This window comes from Maniola hyperantus, chromosome 1 (assembly GCF_902806685.2).
Source record: "Maniola hyperantus chromosome 1, iAphHyp1.2, whole genome shotgun sequence".
NCBI lineage: Eukaryota > Metazoa > Arthropoda > Insecta > Lepidoptera > Nymphalidae > Maniola > Maniola hyperantus.
The window spans coordinates 987986-1004595 of record NC_048536.1 but is presented as its reverse complement, the minus strand read 5'-3'; the positions used below and the strand labels follow the sequence as shown (position 1 = coordinate 1004595).

The window sequence follows — 16610 nt, the reverse complement described above, 5'->3', positions numbered from 1 at the left end:
TGGCTGGTAGGTAGTTATTGCAGACATAAGGAGAAAAATCTGAAAACCGTAAATTTGTGGTTAGGTTAGGTTAAAAAATAGTGTTCATGAATTAATAATTAGTATTTTTAATTTTCCAAGTAAGATAACTATATCAAGTGGGGTATCATTATGAAAGGTCTTCACCTGTACATTCTAAAACAGATTTTTATTTATTTTATGCATCATAGTTTTTGAATTATCGTGCAAAATGTTGAAAAAATACGACTTTAGTACGGAACCCTCCTTGCGCGAGCCTGACTCGCACTTGGCCGGTTTTTTCTGGTGAAATGGAACTCTAAAAATCAAATAAACTCACCTCCCCATTTTCCAAGGGTCGTGGACTCGTGAACTGTGTGGAACAGGAGGGTTTGTCCGCCCTACTGGTCCTCTTGGCCCCTCTCGCTTTCCTCCTCCTCCTCTCAGGCCTGAGGTCCCAGAGCTTGCGGCAATGGTCACGGTCTCCGAACGCTCGGACCAGTCGCCAGTCGTCGCCGCTCTCCGTTGAGGATACTTCCAGAGACCACGCTAGGGGGCGTGGTGATGGACCTGACTTGATGATGACGTGGAGGAGCTCCATTTTCTGAAAATTATAAAAAAAAAACAATTAACTAACTTTCCCGTCCAATTTTTTTTTTAAAGAATAATATTATATTCTATTGACTAGCTTATGCTGCAGTCAGTCAGTCACCTTTTTCCTTTTATAAGATGACTAATATTCCCCTTTCCCCTCCAACTAGCAACTCCAGCGTAAAGCTTGTGCTAGGAGTAGGTGCGACAATAGTGCAACGGGTGGGGTTTGAACCGGCGACCTTTCGGATTTCAGTCCGCTCCTCTAACCGTTGAGCTATTGAGGCCAATGGGCGACTAGATGATGCCCGCCACTTCATCCGCGTGGATTTAGCTTTTTTTAAAATCCCGTGGAAACTCTGTGATTTTCGAGATAAAAGTAGCCTATGTCCGTCCCCGGGATGTAAGCTAACTCTGTACCAAATTTCATCAGAATCGGTTGAACTGTTGGGCCGTGAAAAGCCCAGACAGATACACAGACAAACAGACACACTTTCGCATTTATGATATTAGTATGGAAGTATTGATAACTTGGTTAAAATATAACCCGTTATAAAAATGATTGCAATTGATTCTGAACAAATTATAGTTTCAGGTTTTGCGTATACTAAATGTAACGTGCACAGCACAGACTACGGTCTATTTGGGCTGCAAACTGCCAACACCAGTCTCGGCTTTTTATCTAGTGCTTTGGTCTAAAAGTGTGGTGTAAATTGTTCACTTTTCGTTTTGTCTAAATAAAAAAATAAATAAAAAAACGTTGTAAGTATATGGGTGCACCATAGACTATACAGGGTGCACCACGCGAATGTTGGAGTCGCACCACTGCACCGCGCGGGTTACGTTCCGCTTCGTAGTCGCTTTGATAGCGCAAATTTGGATGATGCATAATAATAATCTTCCTTTTTACGGTTCCGTACCTCAAAAGGAAAAACGGAACCCTTATAGGATCACTTTGTTGTCTGTCAAGAAACCTACAGGGTACTTCCCGTTGACCTAGAATCATGAAATTTGGCATGTAGATAGGTCTAATAGCAGACATTCGGGGAAAAATCTGAAAACTGTGAATTTGTGGTTACATCACACAAAAAAAAATTGTGGTCATCAACTAATAATTAGTATTTTCAACTTTCGAAGTAAGATAACTATATCAAGTGGGAAAATATCGAAAAAATACGACTGTAGCACGGAACCCCCGTTGCGCGAGCCTGACTCGCACTTGGCCGGGTATTTTTTTCATCTGGCAACGACACGGACAAATTTTGCCGAAAATACACCAACCCTAAGAGCACTCACCTTGCTCAATGGTCTGATTGCTCAGCACCAACAATTACATGTTTTTAATATTATCTAGTAATTATGTGAATTCAATAAACTATATAACAATAAAAAAAAATTACGAGACATTTCACCGCGATTAATAGCCTCATCTGGTGACAGAAGGGCTGGCTCATTTTTTGCGCAACGGATCAGACTGGCTGTCCAGCGCGGAAATGCAGCCACTATTATTGGCACCATTCCACGCGGGCATGATTTGTATTGTAATTAGATAAGGCTAGCTTTCTTCTTCTTCTTCTCTTAATATATGGCTTTTTCCAGTGCCATGTCAGCACAATGCACTTTGCCAGTCTCAAGTAGAAGGCTAGCTTTAAGTTTTATTGTAATATTTTCATTAAAAAAAAAAAAATAAGATTTAAAAAAAAACTATGTATAATATGTAACTTCTGACTCGGTATGCAATCGCATTGCTTTAAGCATACCGAGGATGCCTATTGTTTAATAAATCAATAAAATAATCAGTAATCAATAATCACATGAAACGGAGTTTTATCGTCTACGACCAACGTGATTTTATCCAAATTCTGCAAACGTCTGCATGAGAGATAACTGATAATAAATTAGACTAATTAGACTTTGACTTTGTAACATTATAAAAGTTTTATCTGATAAGACATTTCTAATTTGTGTTATCGTGAATTATTCCGTTATAATTAACAAATTAATAATTAATTTCATAATTTTAAGTCAACGGGAAGTACCCTATGGGTTTCTTGACAGACAGACAAACACACAGACAGATAACAAAGTGTATAAGGGTACCTTTAAGGTACGGAACCCTTAAAAAAACTAGGCTATCACGGCTGTCATTTACTCAACTTAGAATTGGAAAGCCTAAAATATTGTCGCAACTTCACCAAATCGTACGTAAATTAAACATTTCAATACCGTTTAGCAAACAATAGACGATAAACTGCATAATGAGTATCCAACGCAGAGTTTCACTTTGACTTAGCATACGTATGTACGTTTACAGTACGCACATAAAAACATAAATAAATTAAAAAAAAAAGTGACTGTCATAATATAAATACTAGAAATAAAAATAAACTTGTAATGCCCGCCTCTAGGCTCAGTAAAGTTAGCAATTCATTTGCTCGTAATTCCATACGTTTCTATAATAAGCTTCCAGAAGACATATTGGAGATGTCTCTCAACAAGTTCAAAGTGTTCATAAAACGTAAACTAATTGAAAAATCCTATTACAATGTAAAGGATTATTTAAATGATAAGCAAGCTTGGGAATGAGTTGCTTAACGACTTTGTGATAGTTCTAATAAGTTTCAATAATTTTGTAAAGTGGTGATAATAAAAAGAATACCCCGCTGAGTTTGTTGTGGGCTCTTCTCAGAACTGGGCGCGTTTGGAACCCTCGCAGCTTTAGTTTTAAGTTTGCGTTATAATTATCACCACTATATCTTACAAATATAACACCATACCAGACCATCAATAAGCGTAATTTATTACCTATTTTGAATAAATCATTTGATTTTGACTTTGACTATGGAAAACACTATATTGACTGAATCAAGAAACCATATTGAAAGAGATTTCACAAAGAAAGAATGCGGATATCCTCAATAGTCTATATCGTACTGAATTTGTTTGAAGGAAGGATTGCTATTAATAAGAAGCGAATTTGATCAAACTCAAAAAGTTGCTAGGATTTTAAAAAAAACCTAAATCCGATAAAGTTTCGGACATAATGCTTCTTGGTACGGAGATAGCTTACATCCTGAAGGCATTAGCTACTTTCTATCCCGAATAATCACAAAGTTCTCACGGGATTTTGAAACCACGCGCACGAAGTCATCATCATCTAGTTTCATAAACTAACTAACGTAGTTATAAGAAGAATAACTAAGTAGGTACATTTGCGAGATGCGCTAAGAATGTGAGTCGATTAGGTTGCACGTAAGTGTAATACTCGCAGAGTGAACTAGAGTGAGGGAACTCTCGGTTTGATCCTGAATCGACGATATAGGTTTATAACAATCCTGTGGGAACTCTTTGATTTTCAGGGATAAAATAAATAAAAATATAAAATAAAATGTTTTTATTTCGACCAACAAGGATCATATTGGTGTTAGTAATTACACGAAACTTAAACCTAATTGTTAGTAATTATTAATATTAGTGTTAGTAATTACACGAAACTTAAACCTATTTGTTAGTAAAAAATCTATAACTATTTAAATTAGGACAGGATCGATTTGCCAGCACGTGAATCATACAACAGTGATTCAAGTACTGGCAGTCGATCCTGTCAGAAAATACCTTCAGGAGGCCATTGGGGCTGGACCGGACTCTACGCAACAGGGATGTGCACCGCTTTCGCATAGTAGTATAAAAACAGTCTACATGCGCCTCGGCGAACATCCCTGACGCGCTGCAGAATCTGGGCAGCCCCATCAGCATCCTGAATGCATTATTATATTGTACACGCAGGGCATTGTACTGCTTTTGCGTGTAATCGATCCACAGGCTGCTCGTGTAGAAGGAGGTGCAATATGCTCTGAAAAGAGTGATTTTGACGGCTACAGAACAACGAGCAAACCTGCGGACGATCATGTTCGCCCTAACAGACAACGCCCTGCGTTCTCTCTCTATATCTGCATCGTCTTTCAGGTCAGAGGATATAACATGCCCCAGGTATTTAAACTGCTCCACTCTCTTTAGTGGAGTCTCATACAGCTTTATAGGTGGTACAGTGGGAGGAAGTGTTTTTCCCCTGGCCTGAAAGACCATGCATTCACTATTCTTGACATTGTAGGTCAAGCCGTGACTGTGGGCATAGGTCTCACAAATGCCCAACAGTTTCGTGATACCACAGACAGACGCACTCAGCAACACCATGTCGTCTGCATAACTAATGTTATTGAGACACGCTCCATCAATATGACATCCGACACGCGTACTGCTAAGTGCCTCTATCAGCGCATTGACGTAGAGGTTGAAAAGCTTAGGCGAGGTTAAGCCCCCCTGCCTCACGCCACACTCCAACCTATAAGGCCTAGAAAAGCTTTCCGACCATCGCACGACATTGACCTGGTTTTCATACCAAAATTTGAAGATCCTGTTAATTTCATCGGGCATTCCAGTATCTTTCAGTTTTTGCCACAGGATGTCGTAATTCACCAGGTCAAATGCCTTGGACAGATCGAGAAAACATGCGTAGACGGGGGTACGTTTTTCCGTATAGTACCGGACAGTTTGCTTAAGACACAATATGGCTGACTCTGTAGATAAACCAGGTCTGAAACCAAACTGGTTGTCATGCAGCTTAATGAACGTATCCAATTGTGTATTAAGCAAACCGTCAAGTACTTTAGCAACAACTGTAGCAAGGGAAATCGGCCTGTAGTTAGACTTGTCACAGATGTCCCCAGTTTTATTTTTCACGATTGGTACCACCACGGTTTTCATCAGTGCTACAGGCAAGTACGAATGTCCTATGCACATATTATAAAATATCGCTAGCACCCGGGGAAGATGGGGACCGGCGTGTTTCAGGTGTTCTATGCTGAGGCCGTCATGGCCGGGAGATTTGCCGCGCGACATAGAAGTAATAACCTTGTTAACGTCATTGGCTGTAAATCGGACACCAATCTCCCGACCACACGTCTCCCGACCCCCCCCCTGACCGTGATGACCCCAATGGTGATTTTACTGTAAAATGATCTTTAAACAAGTCAGCTATAAGCCCATGGTCACTAATGCCTTCAACGCTCACTGGAAGACCAGGCCTACCATTTGATTTGTTCGTGGCTTTCCAGAAATTTCGGAAGTCCTGCTTTGAGTGATGTGAAGCTAAGATATCCATTCGTATTTGCTCGCTATGGTTTTGACACCATTTTAGCCGTGACTTAAAAATAATAAAATGTAGTCTATGTCACTCTCCAGGTCTTTGACTATATCCATATAAAAAAACACATCAATCCATTGCTCCGTTGCGACGTGATTGAAGGTCAAACCAACAGTCCAACAAACCAGCACACTTTCGCATTTATGATAAGGGTTCTAATACTGATTAGGCTACGGTGACGTAAAATCAAGGAATAATGGGACTACTCTTAGGGTTACCTGCGTCAAAATGTAAGTCAACATTCGCCTGCCAGTGACGTCAAAGCCTCGACGTTTTGTTAGAAGTTCCCTAACCTAACTGCCGTGAACTATGATACTGGCGTTAGTGTTGTTATAGGAAGTTACCTATGGGAATAAGTTTCCTAACCGGATCCAGTCAATCATAATGAACCATTATTTACTCTTGTTTATCAACTCAAAAGTGTTGGTCTAGTGCCCTGTGCCATGCACTTATCAATTTACAGCACATCTCGACGCCATTAACAGTGCAAACAAAACAGTATGACACCAGCAGCTCGCACTCGGAACGCAATTAGTTGGTGTCGTGCCCCCTCTATTAACACTGGGACACGACCGCCGCCGTGGGAACAGACGAGAGTAAATAAAAATAAAAACTTGTGGTACTGGGTGTCGACAAGATGATGAAAAACCGACCAAGTGCGAGTGAGACTCGCGCACCGAAGGTACACCGTATTAGAGCCGTATTTTTAGGGTTCCGTACCTCAAACGGAAAAACGGAACCCTTATAGGATCAATTTGTTGTCTGTCTGTCTGTCAAGAAACCTACAGGATACTTCCCGTTGACCTAGAATCATAAAATTTTACAGGTAGGTAGGTCTTATAGCGGACATAAGGGGAAAAATCTGAAAATCGTGAATTTGTGGTTACATCCCACAAACCAAAAAAAAAATGTGGTCATAAACTAAAATAACAATTCTCAAAGTAAGATAACTACCTATATCAAAGTAATAACTGTATCATAATATGAAAGGGCTACTTGTGCATTCTAAAACAGATTTTATTTATTTTTGTGCATCATAGTTTTTGATCTATCGTGCAAAATTTCGAAAAAATACGACTGTAGTACGGAATTCTCGGTGCGCGAGCCTAACACGCAATTGGCCGGTTTCGACATTTTGAACGATAAATCAAAAACTATTATGTGTAAAAATAAATAAAACTTTGTTTTAGAATATACTATTACAGCCTTTTCATATGATACCCCACTTGGTTTAGTTATCTAACTTTGAATATTGAAAGTACTAATATTTGTTCATGAACACATTTGAATTTTTCTGTGATGTAAACACAAATTCACGGTTTTCGGATCTATTCCTGTACTTGTGCTAAGACCTACCTACCTACCAATTTTAATGGTTCTTGGTCAACGGGAAATACCCTATAGGTTTTCTTGATAGACACGACAGAAAGTTTCTTTGTAGCAAAATAGAAGGGAACTATTCTTAGAATTCAGACAGTGCTTTGTCAAAAGCATGTGCAATTTAAATAAATGTAGCAATCTCGTACAGGATATCGGGTGAAATTACAGGCTCCTTCGTAGCGTGTATAATAGACGAGTTCCTGGGAAGCTTTGTTACGATGGACGGATTTAAATAATGGATTCAGGAGGCAATCAAATTGTCCGGCTCGTGCGAGATCGCGTGAGCCAATTAAATGGAGGTGCGACGCTGTTTCATTTGTAAAGTAAGAACTACTATTTGTTACGAAGTTGAAGTTCCTATGGACTTGCTGCTGTGATTGTGATTCGTTTGATGTGGTATGTTTTTTTTTTTTTTTTTTTTAATAGATATAGCGAGCAAGCGAGCAGGCGGGTCACCTGATGTTAAGTGATTACCGCCGCCCATGAACATTTGCAGCACCAGAGGAGCCGCCGATGCGTTGCCGGCCTTTTAGGAATTTGTTGGTCCGCCCCTTGAATAACCCCATGTTATAATCTAGTGGGAACACCGCCGAACGATGTCCACCTAGCAGTTAACGTTGATTTAGCGTCACCTCATTTATCAAAATCATACATCATCATCATCAACTGATAGACGTCCACAGCTGGACATAGGTCTCTTGTAGGAACTTCCACATAAATACAGCAGCTTCCTGCGACTCGTCTGATGTCGTCCGTTCCAACGCTCTGTCTTCCGGTGCGAGGTCGCCATTCCAGCACCTTGAGACCCCAACGTCTATCGGTTTTACGAACTATGTGCCCTGACCATTGCTACTTTAGTTTCGCAACTCGTTGAGCTATGTCGGTTACTCTAGTTCTCCTACAGATCTCCCCATTTCTGATTTGATCACGTAGAGAAACTCCAAGCATAGCTCTCTCCATCACCCGCTGAGTGACCCTGAGCTTTCTTATGAGGCCCATAGTTAGCGACCATATCTCGGATCCATATGTCATCACTGGCAACACGCAATGTTCGAAGACATCACATAAACCACAAGGGGCACAGATCGTAGAATTCGGTAATTCCTTCAAGATTACGTAAAGCAGCTTGTTGCCACACGATGATGGATGGATAATGACTCATTATTAATCCATCATAATGAGATTTGTTAAAGAGTTGAGTCTTCTACCAGTGTGTTCTTCCCGTCATCACCTATGGTGCTGAAACGTGGACAAACGGCCTTGTTCATAAATTCAAAGTCGCTCAGCGAGCTATGGAGAGGGCTATGTTAGGAGTTTCCCTGATAAGATCCGAAATGAGGAGATCTGCAGGAGAACCAAGGTCACTGACATAGCCCAAACTATTAGCAAGTGAAGTGGCAGTGGGCAGGTCATGCCTTTCGTAGAGGCGATGGCAGTTGGAGCCGGAAAGTCTTTGAGTGGAGACCGCGTTTAAGCAAGCGTAGTGTGGGACGCCCTCCAGCACGATGGATCGACGATATAAAGAGGCTGGCGGGAAATGGCTGGATGAGGAAGGTTGAGGACCAGGTGTGGTGGCGCTCTTTAGGGAAGGCGTCTGTCCAACAGTGGACGTCCACAGGCTTATGATGACGATGATGATGATGTAAGAGTTGATGCTTCGTAATGCTTTTATTCAACTTCTTCAGGAAGTCTTAACACTCAATATAATTTAACAGGAAGATTTTGCTCCTGTCAGATACTTATCAGAGTAGACACTTTCTTCTTTCTGGCATGTTCCAAGTATTAAACGAGAATTCGCTTATTGTTTAAAGTAAAACCTGTCTGGTCTGGTAAAATTTAAGCTGATTTAATTTTGATACTGTAGGAATATAACATTCGTCACCCTTTGGTTTTTTTTGTTTGTATTTCTTGATTCCGTATCATGATACATTCCATGGAATGTTAATGGTGGTCGTGTAACAAAAAAACTGTTACACTATTAAGAATCCCTTCTATTTAGTTGCACTTTACAGGCCTTTCAAGCTAAATCATCAGTGACCAAATGCGGTCAATGAGAAAAACTCCATACACAGTGAGACAGGGAGCATGCGTGTTCATTAGTTCGCCCATACAAGGCTGAGATCCCATCTTGAACGTAAGTGGTGTCTTCCACGTATCAGCCTTAGTATAAGATTATACGTCTCACCAATCGCTGATAGAATTCAAGAGTCGAAACACATTAACGTCAAAAGAAAATGGACCTAAAGAACCTTGAATTGAAGTCAAAAATGCAATGCCACTGATTTTAATTTCGCAAAGTTTCCGCTTGGAGAGCTGGCTGTAGATGTTTTGACAAACTTGAGTTTTAAAACAAGGCAGTTAAGATCCAGTTTACTATAACGCGGAAGTGTTTCGACACTCGAATACTATCAACGTTGGTAAGACATAAAATCTCGTACTAAGCGTACAGAAGCGAGTTTCGTATTGTTTTTTGGCCCGTAGCTTATTAGTTACGTGCGTAATGAGTGAAGCTGGTTATGCAGTAAGTTAGGATTAATAAGCACGTTTAAGATTTGTAATTAAAGAGGAATTTATTATTTAGCGAGTGCTTGCATTGTTTATAGATTTCGTAAATCGTCGCTGAAGCTTATTAGAACTTCGTAAGTAATGAGGATCTAGAGATGCGTCGTCTCGAGATTGTCCACCAATGGTAATTTCTCCAACATCGTGTTATCGAATTTTGTATTTGCCGCCTTTTGAATAGAAATCACGTGATCTGTTGTGACTTGTGGGGCAACCATATTGAATCGATTTGTATAAATACGGGTGTTTGATGATTCTTAGACTAGTCTCGTTCACGCACAGACTTGACCGGTTATGAAACACTTTTGTGTTTAGGTCGTCATTTTGATTGAGTGGTTGCAATAGCAATTGTGCCCTACTGCAATATATTGCAGTAAGGTTATTATAAAAGGTACAACTCTCGATAAGCCCGCGCGCGTCGTGATTAATATTTAAATTCACTTCTGGTATTTTTATAATCGCGCATTTTCGTGCAGTGTCTTCATCCCGGCATCTTGGAGTCACAGTGTTTAGCTATGTGCTTCACCCAATTGCCACATCAGTCTGGACGCTCTTACTGCTTGCTCTGGCAGCAGCAGCAAGCAAAACGTCCTCTAAGTAACCTACCAGAGTATCCTTAGTACCAGAGCAACCAACTTCTGTGCCTAGAGATAGGTACTTCTGTGACGGTTGCCACAGTTGCAACTAGATGGCGCTAGTCAATCGAATAAAGTTTCATGACGTAGTCTCGAACAAAAGTACCGCCCACAGTACTCGCACTAACGGAGTTTTCTGCAATCTGCACTATATTAAGAAGTTTTAAGATACAACCGTGGGCCCAGCTGGCACTACCGAGCAAACGAACCGCTCGGTGGGAGATCTCCCTATGGTACGGTCGAGCCTGCACACCGCTCCCGTACACTTCAAGCAAATCCCTCCTCCTCAGCTTTCTTATCAGATCCATACGGTGAGTAAATATGGCACAGCCCTAAATATCAAGACTGCCAATTAATAACAACGCGGGTTAACATTGATCTTAGTAAAAGTTTGATAGATAAATAACATTACAACCAATTTAGTAAAGGCGATAAATTTCTATTCACCACAATTTAAGATATTGAAAGGCTATTGTTAGCTAAAAATGGCGGCTGGTCCTCTAGTTATCCTGGTCTAAACTTGGTATCCATATTGCCTAAATTGGATATGCCCGTTACAGATTAACCATTTAGATTATAAAATAAATGTCTGATACTTCAAGTATTTATCAGTAAAGTTTATCTTTTCGATTTTTCTCTTTTAGATACCTGAAAGCTCACTTATCTTTTCCACATCAACGTAACTCGACATTTGTTTTTTTATTAATTTATTTATTCAGATACAAGTTAGCCCTTGACTGCAATCTCACCTGGTAGTAAGTGATGATGCAGTCTAAGATAGCGGGCTAACATGGAAGGGGTATGGCAGTTTTTATTAAACCCGTATCCCTTTGGTTTCTACACGGCATCGTACCGGAACGCTAAATCGCTTGGCGGCACGGCTTTGCCAGTAAGGTGGTAACTAGCCACGGCCGAAGCCTCCCACCAGACCTGACCAGAAATTAAAAAATTATAAAATTCCGAACCCCTGCCAGGAATCGAACCCAGGACCTCCCACTAATAAGACCACAGTGCTTACCGCTGCGCCAGGGAGGTCGTCAAAATGTTTGTTTTGAACTCTTTGTTGCACATAAAAAATGGCGAACTTGATACATAGATGTATTTTTTTCCAACTAATCTTTGGTAATTGGGACAGGGTGATAAAAATAATGATAGCAAAAATATTAGCAACTAAGTCTCCACAAAAACAATAGTTGATCCACTCTATCAGTACGCCTCTGTTATCTATATGATAAATGTTATCATTATCAATATCTTGGCTCAGTTTCATATTCAAACCGATAGAGCACGGTCATGAGAGACTGAGTTTGTGATATGTGAGTTTGGTGATTCTTAAAGATGTCGAAACAAAACGCTGGAACGAGCGGACAGACAGTCAGAATTGATATGGTTCATGTACCGAACCGGAATCTTCAACCATGCGTGGAGTGTCACCACAAAAATCGTGTTCATCAAAACCCTGGAACTCCTAAAACCTCAAAAAGTAGAAGTGACTTTGTATATGTTAACTCGGCGTTTGTTGGCAGTACTCAAAGTGTCAATGAAAACAGACTTCAGCAGCCTCCTGTAAGGTGTGTGGCAATAGGGTATTTTACCCTTTTTAGGGCTCCGTACCTCAAAAGGAAAAACGGAACCCCTATAGGATCACTTTGTTGTCTGTCTGTCTGTCGGTCTGTCAAGAAACCTACAGGGTACTTGCCGTTGACCTAGAATCATGAAATTTCGTAGGTAGGTTTTATAGCTGACATTAGGGGAAAAATCTGAAAACCGTGATTTTTTGGTTACATCACACAAAAAAAATTATATTGTGGTCATGAACTAATAATTAGTATTTTCAATTTTTTAAGTAAGATAACTGTATTAAGTGGTGTATTATATGAAAGGGTTTCACCTGTGCATTCTAAAACAGATTTTTATTTATTTTTACGTATCATAGTTTTTGAATTATCATGCAAAATGTCGAAAAATTACGACTGTAGTACGGAACCCCCATTGCACGAGCCTGACTCGCACTTGTTATGATATTTTTTTAAAGTGTCTTAATTTGATCCTAAAGATAATAAACTACCAAAAAATTTATTAGATCGATAAGTGCAATAAAAATCTATTTAAGTTTTCGGATTATTCCTCTCATGGCTGCTATAAGACCTACCTTTCTGCCAAATTTCATGATTCTAGGTCGACGGAAGGTACTCTACAGGTTTCTTGACAGACAGACAGACAACAAAGTGATCCTATAAGGGTTCCTTTTCTCCTTTTGAGGTACGGAACCCTAAAATTGCCTTCTTTCTGATATATAGGTACCTAATTTTCCATGTTATCGAAATATATCTACTTAGAAGTACTCACTATCTCGAAAAAATAACGTATAACGCTATCACTATAAATAAATCAATACACTTACGTCAAACAAAAATGTTATAATTTCGTTAGATTTATAAATATAAGATCGTGCATGGAATACTGCAGCCATTTATGGGATGGCTCTGCCAAGTATCAGCTTGATGCATAGGTAGAAAAAAAATGCGTTTATATACGTATACCTAGAGATGAAAATATATCACTTGCTTAATTTTTTTTTCAGCGTTATCCGCGAGCAATACTGGGCGTGTTCAAAATGGCCGTTTGCGACCAGATTCCTGGCGATTGCCGTAAGCGTTCTGCTGGGTGCCGTCATCAGTCTCTCCATCCTTGTCGCCATGAAGGGGGATGACAAGGATGTCACCAACTTCTTCGACTTCAGAACACACTCTGCGCCTGATTAATAGAGACTGCTTTTGTTATTTTGTGGATACTTTTCATACCCGTTCATTGATATCTTTGCAGTTCAATCTTTGTGCTGTCGATATCAAAGCCTGCATTATAAACTAGACTTCGTCCGCGTGGACTACCCAAATTTCAAACCCCTGTTTCACCCCCATAGGGATTGAATTTTCAAAAATCCTTTCTTAGCAAATGCCTACGTTATAATAGCTATCTGCATGCTAAATTTCAACGCGATCCGTCCAGTAGTTTGAGCTGAAAAATCCAAAAACCGTGAACTTGTGGCTACATCACAAGAAAAATTAAAAGGTGTTCATGAACAAATAATTAGTATTTTCAACGTTCAAAGTAAGATGGCTATACAAAATGGGGTATCATAATATAAAAGAACTTTAAATGTACATTCTAAAACAGATTTTTATTTATTTTAATGCGTTTTTGATTTATCGTGCAAAATGTGTGCGAGCACTTGAAAGGTGATGATAGACTTGAGCATTCATTAGTAACAGAACCTCGAGCATTCGCCGTTTTTATTTTTGTCGAACTGAACAACGAGCCGAGCCAAGCATAGACCCAAATATTGCTACGAACATCTTGAGAATTATAGCGAACGCTCTATTCGATGCTCGTCAATTCTTCATGAAGATGTCACACTGGAGAGCAACAGGTGCGGGGAGGGACGTCGCAGAACGATGACAGAAGCTTGGCTTGGCAAAAAGCTCCAAGCTCATCTGCTCGCTAGAATGCTCGCTAGAACGCTCGATAGAATGCTCGCTAAAATGTTCTCGTATGTTTCTGTGATGTAACATTCGCACGAATGCTCATTACAAGTGAATGCTCAAGTCTATCAGCACCTGAACGGTTTTTTTGGAAGTCGCAAACTTTTGAGCAGTTAAGAAAACTTTGATTATTGATAAAGTGTACCTATCTATTGTTAGCGAATGAAATTATGTAATACTAGTATATGACATCCGTCATCGGCTGTCTACGTAGGTGTAATAGGTACCTACGTCAATATTTTATCAATTATTGCTTTTGCAGATAGTGGGAAATTTATTAAATTACATCGGTAATTTAATATAATGGACACACTACTTTGGCCTAATTATATCTTTTAAAATAGGTATGTTTTTTAAATGGTACTTAATAGAGAGAGAGCCAGCGCGTGTCCATGAGGTATACAAGCATGTAAAAATTGTATTGTACTTATGTACAGAAATCTCGAAAATACAAAACCTAGAAAAAACGCACCTTTAGATCCTCATGGAGACCCAATAATTAGTGGCGTTGCGGAAGGAAGCATATTAGGTCCGTTGTTATTCCTCCTACTGTACAATAATGATTAACTTTTTTTTTTTTTTTTTTTAATATTACAATAAAACTTAAAGCTAGCATTATCTAATTACTATATAAATCATGACCGCGTGGAATGGTGCCAAGAATACTGGCTGCATTTCCGCGCTAGACAGCCAGGCTGATCCGTTGCGCAAAAAATGAGCCAGCCCTTCTGTCACCAGATGAGGCTATTAATCGCGGTGAAATGTCTCGTAAAAAATGATTAACTTGACATTTAAAAAAAAAATATTCAATCAATCAAATTATTATTTTATTGTATGGCTAGTCAAATTTACAACAAGTTGTCCAAAGATTTAATTGACTTACCTTTGCAAAAATTAGAAAAATAAGATTACTGACTGGTTAATGACCCACCAATTCTATTCTGTTTGAGATTATTTAAATTTTAAGATTTAAGAAATGTTTGTTTTTATTAACTTATTAGACATTATTATTTTATTACTAGGTACTTATTTTGATAATGATTGTTGTAATTGCTCTTTTTGTTGTTAATTAGATTATAATCATGACTTACTAAACTTATTTTTATTAATTGCAAAATTTATATAGCTACCTAAAATTAGCAAATGACTGATTTGTAGGTAGGTACATATATGTATTTTTATAGTTTTGCAAATATATATTTTCATAGAACAAAGTAAAATTTTTTTTTTTTTTTTTAAAAAAAGAATATTAGCCATTTTTTAAATGACTAATATTCCCCTTTCCTCTCCAATTAAGCGTCTAATTGTTGATTGTAACCAGGATAAAATTTATCGATATGTAGACAGATAGATAGTGCTACCTACACTACACCGATAATGCTTAATCCGTTGAGATATAGCGTTTGCTGGAAACAATGACTGCAGTTAGATGTGCTTAATAATATATTTTCGTCTAGTTCGCGACAGGTCGAGATAGCAATCGGGGTATGAGGCGAGGGGACGCCCCGCACACCCACACGGTACCTACGCTATCCCGCACCGGGTTAGCGGTGGGATGGAAACTCGTGAGGTTTTTAGTCGGTAGGAGTCCGACATAACGACTGTGTTCCCCCGTGGTCAGTGGTATCCATGATGGATTTTCCTCGTCGTCCCCACCCCGATTGCCATTTCGACCTGGCGCATATCGGTAATCACCGATTCCGTCATCTTTCTCTAAACTAAATTTAGAGTATCTGCATCCTTTTCTTTTTAACAATGCTAAAAAGGGACAGAACATGAACTTTACATTTGTTGACTCTAAATTTTAGTGCACGCTACAAATTTAAACAGTAGGCTCGCGACTGTGCGCTAAAATCACGGGTTTACCATCTAAAAATAAAATTTAAAACTGTCAAACTGCGTCTGTCCTTTTCATATTACATTAGTCAGAAGAGGATGCGAATACTCTAAAATTAGGCTGTGCTCGGAATCAGTACCTGTCAATCAAACAGCCTGACTTGGCGGTCTGAGTTCATGATGTGATTTGAATAAAAGATACAGTTTACACTTTTTTTTAATAAATAATTTGAAAACTTGTCAGCACTACATTTTTGGATCAAACAATACAGATCTTCTTCTTTTTCAAGTTAGCCCTTGACTGCGATCTCACCTGGTGGTAAGTGATGATGCAGTCTAAGATGGAAGTGAGCTAACTTGGCAGGGGTATGGAAGTTTTTTTAAACCCATACCCCTTCATCGATTTTTAATTTATATACAAATCAAGAGTGAATAGGCATCTTCTAGGCAAGCGCGCTCCATCTTAGGCTGCATCATCACTTGCCACCAGGTCTGATTGCAGCCAAGCGCTAGTCTTTAAATTAAAAAAAAAAAAAAAAAATATGGCGACGTACCGGAACGCTAAAAGCCGAGCAAAAACTCTTCATCTATCATATTTATCAAATATCTTGTGGAATGTCATCTTTAATTTATTACAATTAAAGTAGGAAGTTAACTACCTACCTAATTAAAGTAATTAAAACTTAAGTGAAAGACTGTAACATACCTAATTAATTAAATATTTCAGAATAATATTTTTGTTTTATTGTTTTCATTACAGAGGAGGTAGTACTAGAGAAAGTTCAAGCCAAGCATAGCTCTCCGCATCGCCCGCTGAGTGGCTCTGAGTTTTGTTATGATTTTATTTTATTTTATTTTATTCGT

The 16610-nt window shown here is 39.1% G+C and overlaps 1 protein-coding gene across 1 annotated transcript in view; it reads right to left on the bottom strand.

The window, feature by feature from the left end:
* wb (wing blister) overlaps positions 1 to 16610 on the bottom strand; it is a 222021-nt gene that overhangs the window by 127609 nt on the left and 77802 nt on the right. The window contains exon 4 of the mRNA XM_069501061.1: positions 338 to 601. Coding sequence (XP_069357162.1) covers positions 338 to 601 — 264 coding nt within the window. The remainder of the gene's footprint in view (positions 1 to 337; positions 602 to 16610) is intronic.